The 17,738-nt window shown below is 37.8% G+C and overlaps 2 protein-coding genes across 4 annotated transcripts; both read left to right on the forward strand.

The window, feature by feature from the left end:
- Positions 1-6,329: 6,329 nt before the first annotated feature.
- On the forward strand, positions 6,330-10,845 carry LOC104110402 (uncharacterized). 2 transcript variants are annotated; one of them, XM_009619890.4, is made up of 4 exons: positions 6,330-6,496; positions 8,452-9,041; positions 9,117-9,236; positions 9,339-10,845. In XM_009619890.4, exons 2-4 carry the CDS (start codon positions 8,475-8,477, stop codon positions 10,251-10,253), a joined length of 1,602 nt encoding a protein of 533 aa, XP_009618185.1. In that variant the 5' UTR covers positions 6,330-6,496; positions 8,452-8,474; the 3' UTR covers positions 10,254-10,845. The 2 variants fall into 2 exon arrangements, with proteins under 2 accessions (XP_009618185.1, XP_009618184.1); XM_009619889.4 differs by having other exon boundaries at positions 6,372-6,496; positions 8,442-9,041.
- Positions 10,846-11,472: 627 nt separating this feature from the next.
- LOC104110401 (uncharacterized) lies at positions 11,473-15,311 on the forward strand. 2 transcript variants are annotated; one of them, XM_009619887.4, is made up of 8 exons: positions 11,481-11,725; positions 11,882-11,989; positions 12,785-12,846; positions 12,961-13,197; positions 13,263-13,480; positions 14,228-14,360; positions 14,787-14,824; positions 14,935-15,311. In XM_009619887.4, exons 1-8 carry the CDS (start codon positions 11,680-11,682, stop codon positions 15,029-15,031), a joined length of 939 nt encoding a protein of 312 aa, XP_009618182.1. In that variant the 5' UTR covers positions 11,481-11,679; the 3' UTR covers positions 15,032-15,311. The 2 variants fall into 2 exon arrangements, with proteins under 2 accessions (XP_009618183.1, XP_009618182.1); XM_009619888.4 differs by lacking the exon at positions 14,787-14,824 and having other exon boundaries at positions 11,473-11,725.
- Positions 15,312-17,738: the final 2,427 nt, after the last annotated feature.

The raw sequence follows: 17,738 nt of genomic DNA on the forward strand, positions 1-17,738 counted from the left end.
TTAAAGAAGAAAAAATGCATAGTAACGAAGTGTAAGGAAAGGGGAAATTTCTTTCATTTCTTAGTATGCAAGGTACACGATCGAAAGTGCATAAAAACTTGTGCCATGGCTAGAGTGGACTATGTGGGTACAGTTCATACGACCGTTTGGCCCTTACACTGAATCCTAACCACCAAGCCTTAGCTTTTAGCACATAAAGTTTTCTTTTTCCCTTGCTAAATACTTTAATCCGAGGGTAATGACCCCCAGTATTCGAGGTCGAACTCATGAGGGCTCGGATACTGTTGACTTGAAGCAAACGATCATTGATTCCGGTTTGAAACCACTCTTCAAATCTAAGGTAGCACATTTTACTAGTGCCTCGTTAAAAACCTTGCCAAAAACCCCACTTTGGGACAAAACCGGTTCAAGGGAAAAAGAGTGAAACACGTGCTTTCAGACCTAATAGACACATCCGTCAATTACATGCATACGTTAGTACAATTTATAACATGATTAAAAAGTAACTGAATTCATACCTTAGCAGTAGTACCGCTTTAAGTGTGTCACGTTTCAGTTGTTCGGTAGTTGTACGCCATTTCCCGCTTTGAGTTTATATGAGCCTTTGTCGATTATTCTGACAACTTGATACACACCTTCCTAGTTCGATCCCAGTTTCTTTCGTTCGGGTTTCTGGTGTGTAATGTTACTTTTCTCAACACTAAGTCCCCGACTTGAAAGTGTCGGAGGTTGGCTCTTCGGTTGTAATACCTTTCTATTCTCTATTTCTGGGTGGCCAACCGGACCAGGGCAGCCTCCTGCCTTTCACCCAATAGTTCCAGGCTCGTGATCATGGCCTCGCCGTTTGGCTTTTCGGTCGCATACTAGAACCTGAGGCTTGGTTCTCCCACCTCAACTGGTATTAAGGCTCCGGCTCCGTAGACCAAGGAAAACAGGGTGGCCTTTGTGCTAGATTTTGAAGTCGTACGGTATGCCCACACGACTTTGGGCAGGATCTCCTTCCATTTCCTTTTCCTACCGGTCAACCTTTTTTTAGGTTTTAAATTATGGTCTTGTTTTTTTATTATGCATGCCTATTCCCACTAGGGTGATAAGGCATTGGTAGTATCTTCTTGATCTTGTGATCTTCGAAAAATTTATTCACTTTGCTGCCGACAAATTATTTTCCATTGTCGCAAACGATCTCAGCTGGTATCCCAAATCGACATATTATGTAGTCCTAGATGAAGTCAATGACTTCTTTCTCCCAGACCTTTTCGAATGCTTGAGCCTTGACCCATTTGGAAAAATAATTGGTCATGAATAGTATGAATTGAGCTTTACCGTGTGCCCACAGTAGGGGACCGAGGGTGTCCATTCCCCACTTCATAAATGGCCATGGGGACAAGAACGAGTGGAGCATTTCTCGTAGTTGATAGATCATCGGGGAATATCTTTGGCAGTCGTCGCATTTCCATACGAAGTCCTTTTCATCTTTCTCCATTTCGGTCTAGTAATAGCTGGCCCTAATTAGTTTCAGAACCAAAGATTATTCCCCTAAATGGTTCCCGCAAGTGCCTTCGTGAACTTCTCTCATGGCGTATTCGGTCTGTCCCGGTCCCAAGCATCTGGCCAGCGGGCCATCGAAGGTTCTCCTGAACAATGCCCCTTCGACCAAGCTAAATCTCGCAGCCTTGGGGTGCAGGGCTCTCAATTCTTTGGGATCCATATGAAATTTTCCGGTCTTCAAGTATCCTATGTATTTATTCTTCCAATCCCAAGTTAAACTAGTTGAGTTTACTTCGGCGTGGCCTTCTTCTATCACCGACTTCATTAGCTACACTATTGTTCCCGAACCAAATTCAACGGTAGCGACCGATGACCCTAAGTTAGCCAGTGCATCGGCCTCGCTGTTCTGATCTCGAGGTACGTTTTGTAGGGTCCATTCCCTGAATTGATGCAGGGTTACCTATAATTTATCCAAGTACCTTCGCATCCATTCTTCTTTTACTTCGAACGTCCTGTTAACTTGATTTACCACAAGGAGAGATTCACACTTAGCTTCGATCACCTCGGCCCCAAGGCTTTTAGCCAATTCTATACCTGCAATCATGGCCTCATACTCGGCCTCATTGTAAGCCAATTTCACAGTTCTAATAGATTGCCTAATTATATTTCCCATAGGCAGTTTTAATACGATGTCGAGCACGTACCCCTTCGCGTTCGAGGCACCGTCCGTGAAAAGGGTCTAGATTCCCGAAGTGGTCTCCGAGGTTAACAGTAATTCCCTTTCGACTTCGGGTGTTAAGGCCGGTGTAAAGTCAGCCACGAAGTCTGCCAAAATCTGAGATATGTGGCGGTTCGGAGTCGATACTCAATATCGTACCCGCTAATTTTGATAGCCCATTTGGCCAATCGGCCCGAGAGCTCAGGTTTGTGCATGATGTTCCTTAGCGGGTAAGAGGTCACGACACATATGGGGTGGCATTGAAAGTATGACTTTAGCTTTCTGGAGGCGCTTAGCAAAGCGAGCGCTAATTTTTCCAAGTGAGGATACCTTAATTCGGCCTCGACTAGAGTTCTACTAACATAGTAAATAGAAAATTCATACCTTCTTCCTCCCAGACTAAGACTCCACTTACCGCCACCTCGAAAACTGCCAAGTAAAGGTACAGTTGTTCGTCTGCCTTAGGAGTGTGCAGCATGGGCGGACTCGATAGGTACCGTTTGAGTTTTTCCAAAGCTTGCTAGCATTCATGGGTCCAGGAAAAGTTATTCTTCTTCTTTAACATGAGAAGAATCGATGGCCTTTGTCCGAGGATATCGATATGAACCGGCCCAGGGCGAATATATGCCCGGTCAGTCTTTGAACGGCCTTGACGTTGTCCACCATAGTGATGTCCTCTATGGTTTTGATTTTGTCGGGGTTGATCTCGATCCCTCGATTGGATACCATAAAACCAAGGAATTTTCCCGACTTGACCCTGAATGCACACTTCTTTGGGTTCAGGTTCATATTGTATTGCTTCAGTACGTCAAAGGTCTCCTGCAAATATTTCAAATGGTATTCTGCTCCCAGGGACTTGACTAACATATCGTCAATATAAACTTTCATTGATTTTCCTATATGTTCTTCGAACATCCGATTTACTAGGCATTGATAGGTGGCACCGGCGTTCTTTAATCCAAACGGCATTACATAATAACAGTAGGTGCCAAATTTAGTGATGAAAGAAGTCTTTTATTGATCATTTGGGTCCATCCGAATTTGGTTGTACCTGGAATAGGCATCTAGAAAGTTGAGTATCCCATGCCTGATCATCACATCGATCATCCAATCGATGTTAGGCAAAGGGAAAAAATCCTTAGGGTGTGTCTTGTTTAGATCTTTATAATCTACACACATTCTTAGCTTATTCCCCTTTTTAGGTAATACCAATACATTAGCTAACCGTTCCAGGTATTTAACTTCCTGGATGGACCCTCTTTTAGGAGTTTGGATACCTTGTCCTTGATGAACGCATGCTTGACCTCGGACTGCGGTCTCCTTTTCTGCTTAACCGGATGCAACTTTGGGCCCAAACTCAACTTATGAGTCGTTACCTCCGGTGGGATCCGTGTCATGTCAAGATGGGACCAAGCGAAACAATCTATGTTAGCTTTAAGAAAATTAATGAGTTTTTTTCTGAGCTCGGGGGTTAACCCCGTGCCCAGGTATACCTTTTGATCCGGTAGGTGTTCGATTAATATGACTTGCTCCAACTCTTCGACCATTGATTTGGTGGCATCAGTGTCATCAGGAGCTATGAACGATCTCGGGACTCTGTAATCATCCTCCTCGTTTATTCCTCATTCCTCCGGTTCTACCGAGACCGGCATCAGTGATTGCTATTTAATTTTTTCCTTTCTAGTCGGCACTGCATTCCTTGATGTCGAAACTGTAGGCACCGGGATTACCTCATCGACTGCGAATATCTCTTTTGCAGCCGGCTACTCTACGTAGACCGTCTTGACTCCTCCCGGGACGGCCTTCTGAATAGAGTGTTATACCTCATATCCCCTTTGATCACGTAGAACTTTGTCTTTTGGATCGTCCCGGTGGTGTTCAACACCCGGACTGCTGGCACTATTTGGTCATGTAACCCCAACTAGGCACCAGATTATCGTTTTCGCCATGATGGCCAGACTCAACGTCAACGATCAAGTGGGCAGACTGAGAATTTGACATTTTTAAGCTGACTTGACTGTAAAGAATAAGCGTAAAATAGAGTGTGTTATGGAGATTTGTATCAAATCACCACTATTATCCTTAGCCCCACGGTGGGCGCCAAACTATTTACCCTTAAAGCGGATAATAATTAAATTTGTACGCGGTTTTAAGGATACGTGGAGTGATTCAACACAAATAATCAAGAATATTAGATAAATGACTTAAAGACAAAATAAATAATTAAACCAATTGTAATGTTACGTCCTAGCCCGAACCTAGGTTGAACAGTAGTTTTGCCCTCGATCAGACCCTTGGTTCGAACCCAATCGTGAATGAAGAACAAAACAGTTAAGTAAGAACTTTTGGAGTAGCTAAAAAGTAGAAAATGAATTTATATTGCCTTGATTCGCGTGTTACAATGTGTGTCTCAAAATCAAAAGTCTCCCTTTTATATAGTATGAGAGTTTCATCCCTAGTACAAGTCTAAAAAAGGTAAAAATCTTCCTTTCTCATTAATTACTGATTTGTAACCGACATCGAGCGAGATCTGCGTCGTGATATCCTGTCAGGTACGAATATCACGGCCCTTTATCCGTCGTGTGTAATCGTTTACCGTATTTTCCGAGGTTTTAGAACTTGTTTTAGGTCCGGGGAGCGTTGCTTTATCACGCCCGGTGATGAACACATCGTTCTTCTTTCGTGTGTCTCGATACGAAAAGTTCCCGGCTTCGATTTCAGCCTCGTGCAGCCATGCCCTTCTTCCGTTTTCTTCACCGGGAAATCGAGGTATGCTCTATCCCCGATTTTACCCGTATACAAGTATAAATAATATTAAAACATATAATCAAATGAGTAACAATTTTTCTAATATAATATATATTCAGATTGATTCTAAACCTAGAAAAATGACTTTTCTTCATTACCTTTTTTATTTATTTACTTTACTGATAAAAAAAAGTTTTAGTTTACGTTAAATCTAGGAGGTGAAATGGGTTAAATTAAATATTTAACTAAGAATTAGTTGCACATGTTTAGGGAGAAGTGAATGTGGAGCATTAAAATAGGACTTATGAGCTTCTTATTCGCTCACCCTTTTTAATTAGGATTACATTCAATGCAGTAAATAACTTAAATGCTCCTGAACATGATTAGTCTTCATGTAAATATAATATTACTATTTCATATTTATTTTATTAGATGTGTAATATTTTATTACATTTTACTTAAAATTAATTTACAACAGTGGTAAAATCGTAATCCAACTTTGAAGATAGGAGCTTTCCGCTTTTAATATAATATGATATGATAGATTTTTCCAATTGCACTTTCAACTCCCTTTTTAAATAACATGAAGTGTTCAATAGGTATTAGGTAAAGATAAGGTGCAAAAATAAAATTTTATATCAAGTTTAAGTGGTTGTATATATATTTGGCCTATTATGCCATTGACTTATTATCGTCATAGCCAATTGGTTCCGGCTTGTATTAGGTTTGGTAGGAAGATCATTTTCATTTCAATTATTTGTTCTATAGGAATTAGGAAGTAAAGGGTTTATTTTATTTTTCTTTTTGAAGCCGACATTGATCTTCCACATAAAATATCTTTAAACTTTCAGTTTACTTTTGCAATTGACGTATTGTAAAGTGTAAACTGATTCTATAAATTGGTGAAATACAACGCTGACGGGCTATATTATCGTGTTTAAAGATTTGTAGTACTCCAATAGTTTTAACTGCAAAAGCATCTATACGGGTTGATTTAGCCTATCAACAACAAGTGGATCTAATGGTCAGTTCAAGCATCCCAAACTCATTTATTTAAATTTTTATGAAAACTTACATAACTGATATTGTTATTGTACAACAAGTATAACACACACACACACACACATATATATATATATATATAATTTATAATATAAACAATATTTTTGATTAATATACGAAATAATATCCCATTAAATTATCAAAAGTATTTCTTAAAAATAAGAGTAAGTATGGACCCACTAATTTCTTAAGTAATAAATTAATTTTTCCATCAGAAAAACTATTTTATTTTTACGAAATAATCAATCAAATTAAATAACAATTTATTTTTTTAAAGAAAATTAGAGTGGCAAGGAAAGGATTTGACTGGTCCATCCTAGATTCCAAATTCAGAAGCCCAATAAACAGAAGGACATCAAATTTGGATCCTAATTCGGACTGATTTCGGCCCAATAACCCACCTCCTAAAAGGCTAACATCAATTTGGTCTCTGCCAAGTCGATTGTGCGACCCTCACTCTTTCGCCGGTGAACTTTACTGGTAAGTATCCCTCTTTCTCCGTTAAAATTGACCGGCACATCAACCATAATTCTTCTTTCTGATGATTCTAGACGGTTTTATCCAAATTATGTTATATATTTTGTTGTAATTTCTTGTGTAGCTGCTCCTTTTTGCATAACGAGGCTTCCTTTTCCGATTTGTCATAGTTTGTGAATCTTACTAGTTAATTTGCATTTTATGTGGTTCAAAGTTCTCATGGTCTGCATTTAGTTATGCTTAAACTAGTTTTCTGAGCTTCTCTCCTAAAAAAGGTGAAAGAAACTAGGCCACTTTTTTCTATTGATTCATACACCAATACGAGAACGATACAAAAAGTAGAGACATTTATACAAAAATTGAACAACTGTTAGCAATTTACTTGCGATGCTTAGCTGACATTCATAAAAAACATCTAATTAATTATATGTTCAATTCATCCTTGTTTTGATAAGGTAAAATTTATGTGTTCAATTCATCCTGTTTTAGCAGAAAGACAAGATATTCCTTGCTCATTATCAGACACTCTGTCATTGTCCTCAAAAAAACCCCAATCATCTAAAGCATTTATTTAGATAATAATTTCTTAGTACTTGACCCATAATGACTTGAGTTTTTTTACCTGTTAGTTGGAAATGTTTCAGTAGAAGTGGAACTGCAACATAAAGAAATGGAACAGTTTGGGTGTGTATGAAATAAAAGATTCTTCTCGACTGGTCACAATGTCACATCAGGTTACTGGAGAAATATTTATGTCGTGATGTGACAGAATTAGAACTCCGTCCGAGTCTTCACCAAAAAAAAAAATTCTTTTTTTATGAAGTGTTGACGAACGTTAATAAGTTTTTGCTAACGTAAAAGACTTCAACAATGTTAGGATATATCAGATAAATCTGCACTTCTGCAATAACTAATAATTTCTACTCCCTCATTCCGTTTTGTATAACACTCTTTCCTTTTTTGGTCTGTTTCTAAAAAGATACCTTCTATATTTGAAGAACCTTTAACTTTAAACTCCCTATTTTATCCTCAATGTCATGGAATGCTTAAGACACAAGTTTTAAGAATACTTTTGGTATGTGCAAAAAGTCTTCCTTTTTTTCTTAAAGCTCTGTGCCCAGTCAAACACAGTCATATAAAATGAAATGAATGGAATGGACTTTCCCTAATCTACAAACAAAAACAAAATAAAATGTGACACCACACGCGTTAACTGCCTCAATTAGCTAGCCCTCCCAAATAGGAGGAACCCCAGTCGCAGCATTCCCCACACCCGCTACAGTCATGACGGCGAGTCCTGGATCCTCCGCAATAGTGCCATCAGTAACTTGGTGATTTTCATTGGAGGTAGTTCAGAGACAACACGGTCTTGCACCCGAGGGTGTGGCATAGTAGTTGATGAAGTTGTAATGAAAACCACGGGAGACTAGGGTTCATATCGATTAGAGGCAAAAAAAGTTAATCGACAATTGATTTTATCCCATCTCCCTAATCTTTAATGGACAGAGTTAAGGCTCACCTGTAGTATTTGATGATGCGGCTAGTAGAACTGTTGAGGTACACGTAAGTTGGCCAAACACCAGTACACCACTCTTATACCACAAGAGAGAGAAAGAGAGACCATGATCCTGCAACTGTCAACTTAAAGAATTACATTATGTAGAATGATATGAGGATCCTTTTATTTATCATGAAAAATAGAGTTGCAGATAGATTCTAATGAAGTGATGATTGTGGAATGTAGATGAATCATCTATGTCAGTAAATTCAGAAGCAATCAGGTCCTTGTAGGTCTGCATGTCTTTCATAATAGACCTATTCTTTTATTGTAGAAATTTTATGACAAACTATGTCTGTCACTCTGTTCCAACAGTCTTTAGCTTGTAGCTAGCAGAAATACCTGGTTTTATGAAACCTCTTTTCAGGAATTTGTCTTTCATGCTTATAGTTTTTCTTAGGGAAATAACTAGCAGGGACGAGTATGGCTTCCAAGAAAAACAAGAAAAAGAGAAATAATGCTGCCACATCTAGTTCTGGAAATGTACCTCGAGACAATAAAACCCCCAAGGAACTAAAGGCTAAAGGTAAACTTGCAAAGAAGTCCTCTAACTTAAACTCTGCACAAATGAAAGAAGCTGAGGGCGCTCCACAATCTCAATCCAGAAACAAGGAGAAGGCGGCAAAAGATGGGAACCAAGGAAATAATTTTGATAAAAAAGATGCTAGAAAGCCCCAATACATAAGCAGTAGAAGCAAAGAAAAGAGAAGTACAAGCGAAATGAGTGTAGATGTGAAGGATGGAAAAACTGAAAAGAGTATCGGTGGAGTGATTTTCATGTGCAATGCAAAGACCAAAGACGATTGTTTTAGATATCATGTGATGGGTGTCTCAGCTATGAAGAAAGACATTATTATGGGAATCAAACCCGGCTTCAAGCTTTTTCTCTTTGATTTTGATCTTAAGCTCATGTATGGTATTTTTGAGGCGTCATCTTCTGGTGGAATGAAACTTGAACCGGCAGCATTTGGTGGTGATTTTCCAGCCCAGGTCAACTGTGCTTTTTTTTTTAATTGCAAATTCTTATCTTTAAGGTGTATTTACTGATGATTGGTCATCCAACAGGTTCGCTTCAGGATTGACAGGGACTGCCTTCCACTGCCGGAGAATTTGTTCAAGAGAGCAATTAAAGACAATTATGATGAAAGGACGCACAAGTTCAAGACTGAGTTGACATCTAAGCAGGTAACAACACACCTCCCTCACTGACAAGTTGTACTTGGAGAAAGAGTGTTATCTACCTAAAATTTGATGTCAATTTTGTGGCCCGTGTTCACCTTTGAGCAGGTAGAGCAGTTGATAAAACTGTTTAGGCCTGCACCATGGTTACATCCAACTTCCAAACATTCTGTGTCTGAGCAAGTTATTTGGCCACCATCGGCAGCACCTTTGCCTAGGGAGGAACCCTCTAGGGAGCATGTATATGGAATGCAATACAGTAGAAGCAAAGCAGGTGAGAATTTTTCATCATATAGTCATGAAAGGCAGCAGCTTGCAGGCCACCATGTCATGCCTAGAGAGGTTGAGAGTCAACCCCGTTTCCTCACTGAGAAAGAATATAGAAGCTATGGTCTTCAATCAGCAAAGCATCTGCAGCCTACTGCTTCTGCAGTAGTTGACCGCAAATTGGATCATTATGATTCTGAACAAGGAAGGGAGCAGCTCCGAAGGAATCCTGCCAGTGTTAGTAGCGATGCAACTTTAGCACGGAAAGAAACTGTATACTCTGAACCTTTATTTCCAAGCGAAAGGGAGTACCGAACTTATGGCCTCAGGGCTCGCGGTGAAATACCTGTTACTGTTGATCCTGCTGTAGAAAGTAGTACTACAGTAATTTCAGCTATACCTACTAATCATGGTTTACCAAATCATGTTAAGGATACATATAATCCTTATGACGAGAGTACTGCCTCTCTTGTGAACCGATATCTCTCTCTGCCAAGGACGGTGGTAACACCTGTAGAGTCATACTCTTCGGCAGGCAGAGACTCTTTTGCAAGGGATCCCTATTCTGCAATTGACATCAGAGGCGATACTGGAAGATTTCATACTGAAAATGAAAGAGCATATCCACCGTATGCTCCTCAACTTCCACCAGACTACGGCCTAAAATATCACCATCTTAGGGATGAGCCTAGATACTCCTCAACTTCAGTCTCATCTCGCTATTCCTTTGGGGGACCATCTGCACCTCGTCACTAAACTGCTGCAATCTGCATCCTCAAATCTTCCATGTCTTAGTTAAAGTTATGTTTATGAAACTGATGCGCTACAGGTCAAGTTCATCAACAAGGAAGTTCATTTCTCAGATTTGCTGATAGCAAAGACAAGGTCTCTGCTACATGACTTCTCTGAGGGGTTCTGGGTTAAAAAAGATGACATGATTGTATTTTTTCCTGTACAAGTAGAGAACCATAATGCTGACACCTTCCCTTTTGGGATTTGCCTTGAATTTGTTGTTTGTGTTATGAAGGAGTAACATGGTGCTGTTGATTTGCTTCATGCAATCTGATCTGATGTTTATTCATATGTAGGATCATTATGTTAAGGATGATGTAGCATAGCGTGTATGCTTGAGATTCACAGTGCAATAGTGGCATTGGCCTCTGGCATGATGTTATTTGACCTGTAACTTGCTTTTAAGCTTCAGGGTATGCAACTGAGCTAGAACGGTCGTTGTCTGGTTGACTTCTAGGAGGAATGATCATTGTGTAAAATTCAGCATTGTTTTATACATCATTTGGTGACTATTTTGATTTTCATCATAAAATAATATGTGCATAAGTTATCTAGGCATCTATGTACTATTTTATACGGGATATAATGTGGAATAAGAATACTATATTAGCAATACATGGATTAAACCAACTAAACATAAACATCCTCGTGATCTTCAAAACTAATTTCTTAGTACAACAAATCAAACATCCAACAACAAATTATCCGTGCATTACTAATCCCCGCTCTATATTACATTTCCTACATTATTGATCTTTGATTATACAATCTCTACATAATTAATCCTTTCAGAACTTGTATTTGAACCAAAAGACCCCTAAATTTATCCATGATCTATTTCAACACATCAAGCATTTCTCAGTAAAACCCCTATTAGTCATGCTGAAAAAAATATAGAAGTGCATTGCCATCATATTGTGATTCAACTTACTTTAAATTAAATTTGATTATTTGACGGCCCAGCATTTACATCAACAAGTCAGTCTTTCTTTGTTAACAGCAGGGACAAAATATTTGACCACGTGATTAATAACCTTTATAATGTTGACTATTGCATGAACCTCTATTTTATACTAACTAGATTTTATATTATCAGGCTGAAAATTGAAAATGCAGGGGCTATTTATTTTTGAGAGAATCTTTTGTTTTTCTCTTTTTGACCCAGATTTATGGAGAGAATTAAATAATGGAAAAATAAGGTCTAAATAGGCATGAGGGAGGCCAAAGGATACCAACCAACCAGGAATAGAGCTTTCTTGGAAAGCGCACCATTAACAGATTCAGTTATAATCTGAAATAAGCGCTCTTTCACGTTTCAATTCAATCATTTAGAAGAAGAAGAAAAAAAAGCAGAAACGCAGCAGACCCATTTCAGAAAAAAAATTATAGAATGGCCGGCGACTCAACGCCGGCAACCGGAAAAACTCTCTCTTCAGGTTCTTGATTGAACCCCCATTTCTTCTATATACCAATTCAATATGTTGCTTTATCCATCAAATTTTGATTATTTTTTTTCAGAATCCAGTACGGGGAAAAAGTTAGTAATTCTTTTCTCTTAATGTATTTTGATTTTTTTTCCTAATCTTTTACAGGATCAATGGAGAGACGAAAATGGGGAGTTTCAGCCTCTGATGTTGTGTCACATTTTGGTACCAGTGGAATGTCTGTTGCTGCTGCTACTGGCATCACTCATCCTTTAGGTTTTTTCTTCACTGAATTAGTAGTATCTGTTTTAATGCTTATTTATTGATTCTAGCACATACCAGTTACCACTCTATTGAATTTGAAAGTCAGTTTTGTTGCTTTGAGCTTAAGATGTAAAGGGCTGGCTTAAAGGAGCAAACTTTAGCTGAAAATGTTGCTTAGTATTCTTCTATGATGGTGAAAAAATGAGACTAAGAATTAGCTATCACTTTGTTTTTGCTTGGACAATTTAGTTAAAGGTCAGGGTAGAAGATCCTTCATTACAATCAGACAAGACTGGATCATCTCACTCTTGTGTTTCATAGGAACAAATACTAATCCGTTCGATGATGTGACTTTTGAGTTGCAAAATTTCATAAAAGATTTGGGGATATTTTAGTTGCTCGTCCTACGTTTTACTGGAGTGTGTTGTCAGTCATGCTAAATTACCTTTCCTTTTAAAAAGAACAAAATAGTTCCAAACACTGTTTATTTTCTCATATAACTATCTAAAACTTCTGAGTTCATATATAATCACTATTGATTATACTACTCAAGAGCATGAAATGAGATCAAGCATTCAACTTTGGAAAATTAAGTACATGAATGTCTCAACTCTCACGCTATCTTGTTACTCTTCCATGTACTTGAGCCTTTATATAATTTTAACTGGAAAATCAAAAACTGCCCAATGATATGGAAGGAATGGATGCATAATCTAATTCCTCTCCCTCAACCTTACTTTAGTTGTCTTGTAGTGAAAGGTGGTCTTTTTCTAAATAAAGTTGCATGATCTTGCTTATTATGTGCAGATGTTATAAAAGTTAGACTGCAGATGCAACTTGTTGGTCAGAGAGGTCCTTTGGTCGGAATGGTATGAGATGAAGCTTATACTTTCTGGTTTTTTATCCCTTTTTGTTGCTTAGAACCATATATGAGGGTCAGTAGCTGCTGCTTAAGTGATTATGTCCCATTTGATTGGTTATAGGGAAGGCTTTCTCTTCAAGTAGTTGAAAGTGAAGGGCTGAGGTCCTTGTATCTGGGATTGGCACCTGCACTGACAAGGTCAGTTCTTTATGGTGGCCTCCGTTTAGGCTTATATGAACCATCTAAATATCTCTGTGAATTGGCTTTTGGGTCCACCAATATCTTGGTGAAGATTGCATCTGGAGCATTCTCAGGGGCCATAGCCACTGCACTGACCAATCCTGTCGAAGTCTTGAAGGTATTCTCTTCTGAAGGCCTTATTGGTTCCGCTGAACGGTCCTCATTTATTATGCTTGTTTCCAGGTACGGCTGCAAATGAACACAAGATCGAGCTTAGGACCAATCCATGAAATGAGGAGAATCGCTTCAGAAGAGGGAGTAAGAGCTCTCTGGAAGGGGGTTGGGCCTGCTATGGCCAGAGCTGCCACTTTGACTGCATCTCAGTTGGCGACTTATGATGAATCTAAGCAGGCACTTATAAAGTACACTCACCTGAAGGAAGGATTTCATCTTCATCTCATGTAGGCATGCTTTTCATCACTGTGACTATATTCAAATATGCTCGTTTTCTTAGACAACAACAACAACAACAACCCAGTGGAATCCCACAAGTGGGGTTGGGGAGGGTAGTGTGTACGCAGACCTTGCCCCTACCTATGAAGGTAGAGAGGCTGTTTCCGAAAGACCCTCGGCTCAAGAACGTAAAAATAAAATAAAATGGAGCAATAGAGAAACAATAGCAACAACAATGTAATAAGACAGTGTAAGCAAATAATACAAGAATATGATATTTCAGTATTGAGTTGAGCACTTTGACTAAAATGATGTTTTTAAGGTTTGAGTTTAGAGTTTGACAATATAATTAGCATTAAATAGAACATCCAGGAGTTGCCTCCCTCCATTTACTTTATCTTTATCTTCCATATCTTTCATTTAGTATAACTGATTCTTAAAAATTATCTAAAGGATTTCGCAAGCATGAATCTTTAGAATATTACCGCACGAACACGGGTAATCTTGTCCAAGTGTTGGAGTGTTGTTGGGATGCAGTGAAACTAAAAGCGACTATTTTTTATTAGCCCTTTATTTCTCAGAAAGTTTTTGGTCTAGTGCTTAATATGCGGAGATTAATTTCCTATTCCACCTATCTGAGCTGGTGCTTCAAGAATGTTTTCATCTTCAATTTATGTTTTAAGAGAATAAATATTTCAACTTTTCCTCATTTTTCAGTCCATTATATGCTAACACTTCTTTTGCATATTATGAAGCTCAAGTACAATTGCAGGGACCGTAAGCACGCTTATGACAGCACCAATGGACATGGTTAAAACCCGTCTTATGTTGCAGAGAGAATCAAGTTGTGCCGGAATGTATAGAAATGGATTGCACTGTGCATATCAGGTTGTTACATCGCAACCTCTCATTCCACCCTTTTCTATGGTTATTTATCTACAATTGTGTTCAGCAAGCTATTTCATTTTTTTTTTACTTTAATAGAGCGTACTTGTTAATAGTCAAGTCTTCTTCACTAGGCATTCAGTTTTGCATTCGGGATAAAATTTATTCAACTTTCATCCATCTTTTTGTTAAAATCCTAACAAAAACTTATTAAAGAGGGGATGAACTGAACGGTAAAATATCTCATCGGGAATGAGCTACTGCAAAGCCATATCTAGGGGTTGTGCGGACGTAGGATAGGATATATAGAGCAGTAGGGGTTAGGAAAAACATTTGGGAAAATTTTGGCAATGCTAGTGAATTGTGATTATACTCTTAAAAAACTCGGATGATCTTGAACTTATGTTTCAAGAAACCTTGCGATTCCAGGTACTTCGCACTGAAGGTCCTTCTGGTCTTTACAAAGGGTAAGTTGAAACATGCCTGATTTTGCTGTTAGTAATTTAGTTCCTGTGACTTTACAAAGTTACTGGTTAATTCATTACTTAATTGTTTCTTAAATTTGGAAAATTTTCAGAGGCCTTACAATATTTGCAAGATTGGCTCCACAAACCATGATTACTTTTGTACTCTGTGAGAAGCTTCGGGGGCTGGCTGGACTAAAGGCTATTTGATCTTAGGCCAATTCATTTACACTGAACACCTCTTCTCCTCCAAAATCAGATACAAGAAAGGAAAACATTGATATTGAATATGTAGAACCTTTATTTATTTTGGTTCCAATATTCTGTAGGTTCCAAACACTTGTGGTTGATGTACCATCCATTCTTTTGAGGTGGAAGGAATAATAGTATAATACGTTTTCCCTTCCACTTCTCGAATTTTACCTCATTTTCATAGGGTCATGTTGTATCAAAATATCAACTTATAAATGTCACAATACAATTGTCATCAGGCTTGTCTACAATTCCAGACTTTACATTTTCTAATCCAACTTGTCCTTTTCAATTTGCAAAGCTGTCTTTGTTTTGAGTATGTTTAGTTATGCCAGCGTGGTTTTGCAAAGTATAATCGCTTTCTAATTCATAATTCAAATAAAAAGAATCGTTGTAGGTTAACGATCTGCATAAAATAGTCTGACTATCATAAATTCTTTAATTATCTTTAACAAATTGGATCTTGATAGAGTGGAATGAGAACAGAGAATTCATATCACTGATAATATAGATGTAGTTGATTGATTGAACAATTGGGTAAGTTGCTAATAACAAAGTCAATATCATCAATGTGACCAAAAAGTGGAGTGTGGGTTTAGTGATTAAGGTTAAGGTGGTGAGACTAAGAAGCCTGTTTCAAATCACATTAAAACAACATGAATTTGACTCCCCAATGATATGTCAATTTTGGCGGCATAACTTCTCCTATCTTAACTTTCTCTCTTTGTAATCTCTCTCGCTTACTTTCTTTAAGGGCATCTGCATCTCCAACCTTGCACCATTTTTTTACACGAAAATGGTGCAAATTAACTTCAACCCATTACACTATTTTTTACACTAAAAAAGAATATTTTTTTTATATTCTTTTCTCTCTTCTATATTATATTATTTTTTAAAATTTAAATTTATTTTTTATTTCATAAAACAAATCCTTTCTTTTTTCTTTTTTATATATTCATCCCAAATAATTCATATTTCTTTCTTATATAATCATTTAATAAATAAAAAATTATACCATAATTTTTTAAAATAATATAAATTATAAGCAAATATTATACATTATACATATTAATGGATAATTCAAATAAAAATAAAATCATTGATAAGATATAATTTAATAAATATTACATTATGGTAAAATTTAGTTTAATTTCTACATAAATATTCAACTTACATGATTAACATGTTGCTCCCATAAATGTTCTGTTAATGCATTACGAAGTATAAAATGAGCATCTTTGTCCCACTATGTTATTTAATGTATTTTCAATTTTAATGTATATCAGTCGCTACTGTATTAAATATTTATTTATCTTATTTAATGAACATTGTGTTATTTACTAATAAGTAACATATTATATTTCAGATTTGCACTTTTCCTTTTTTTGATGGTTATATATTGTTATATAATTATAACTTATAATAAAATTAACTTATAATTTTATGTAAAAATAAAATATACAAAAAATTAATTTATAAAAATTATACACCAAAATTTAAATATAAAATTAATATTATAAATATATTACATAAAAATATAAGTAATTACAAAATTTATAATATGTTAAATTAAAAGTGTTATATAATAAAAGATAATAATAAAATATTGATGAATAGTAATGGTGTTGATGAATAGTGTTACACCAAGTTTGGTGTAACACTATTCATACACCAAAATGGTATAAGAAATGGTGTTGGGTTGGAGCACCAAAACACCAAAATAGTGTGTGGCGTCAAAAACAGCATTGGGTTGGAGATGGTCTAACGGCTCCCTACCATAGTCGGTGACAAGCCAAACTCCGGCACCGGCGACGGCCACCACCACCAGGTAAGGTCTTGCCCTCTCTCCCCACCTTCTTTCTCTCTCTCACCCCTCTCATCTCTCTTCTTTCCCTACTTTATTTCTTGTTCTTTTCCTTTTCCTCCCCGCTACTGCCCCCATCGACGGCGGCCGACGACAGCCCTCGTCCCTTATCTCCGCATTTCTCTACTATATCCCTTTTTTGTCCCCCCCTCCCCCTCTCCCCTCCCCCATTTTGTTTTCTTTTGTGTATGCGCGTAGCTCCCGCCGAAACTAGGGTTTCCAGCGGGTCCACAAACGCGCTGGCGAGTGTCACACTGTACAGGCAGATTTTCAGCCAGAATATCGTTGTGTGGCAGTCGTCTCTTCAAAAGTACCATGCCACACAACATCCCAGTCGGTTCCGGCGAGATACATTCACCTCGGCAAACTTTTCGACTACCTTTTTTCTGGCGACTGTCGTTCAAAAAGTGGCAGCAAAGGCTCGACGTTCACAACTACAATCCAGTTGGAGACGAGCGTGAGGCGTACTATAAAGCAGTGTGGAGCTTCCCTGATTGGAGTTTGCAAAGGCCGGTGGGATTCAGAAGGAAGAACGTCAGTTTCCGCGACATCGAGTGTGCACCAAGTCGATTATCCAGGTTCTATTCTCAGGAGTTGGTACCTCTCGCCTCCCTATTTCTCTTCTTTGTGTTTAGTTAAATTGTTGCAATTTTAGTTCGTATTAGTTTAATCATATTATTAGCGTGCATGTAGTTACAATTTATTTTCTTCTAGTTTGGTTTGTTGCCTTTTGTGTGTTAGCGATTTTTCTTAGTCTGTCGTAGGTATAGTGGTTGTAGTCTGGGATGGTAGAGTAAGGTC

The sequence above is a fragment of the Nicotiana tomentosiformis genome, chromosome 1 (assembly GCF_000390325.3).
Source record: "Nicotiana tomentosiformis chromosome 1, ASM39032v3, whole genome shotgun sequence".
NCBI classification, from domain to species: domain Eukaryota; kingdom Viridiplantae; phylum Streptophyta; class Magnoliopsida; order Solanales; family Solanaceae; genus Nicotiana; species Nicotiana tomentosiformis.

Bases quoted from the DNA above. Each gene is read 5' to 3' on its own strand.
- LOC104110402 (XM_009619890.4), top strand. From the start codon at position 8,475: ATGGCTTCCAAGAAAAACAAGAAAAAGAGAAATAATGCTGCCACATCT. The intron at 9,042-9,116 runs GTCAACTGTGCT...GTCATCCAACAG, and splicing joins GTGGTGATTTTCCAGCCCAG to GTTCGCTTCAGGATTGACAG. The intron at 9,237-9,338 runs GTAACAACACAC...ACCTTTGAGCAG, and splicing joins CTGAGTTGACATCTAAGCAG to GTAGAGCAGTTGATAAAACT.
- LOC104110401 (XM_009619887.4), top strand. From the start codon at position 11,680: ATGGCCGGCGACTCAACGCCGGCAACCGGAAAAACTCTCTCTTCAG. The intron at 11,990-12,784 runs GTTTTTTCTTCA...TATTATGTGCAG, and splicing joins TGGCATCACTCATCCTTTAG to ATGTTATAAAAGTTAGACTG. The intron at 13,481-14,227 runs GTAGGCATGCTT...CATATTATGAAG, and splicing joins GGATTTCATCTTCATCTCAT to CTCAAGTACAATTGCAGGGA.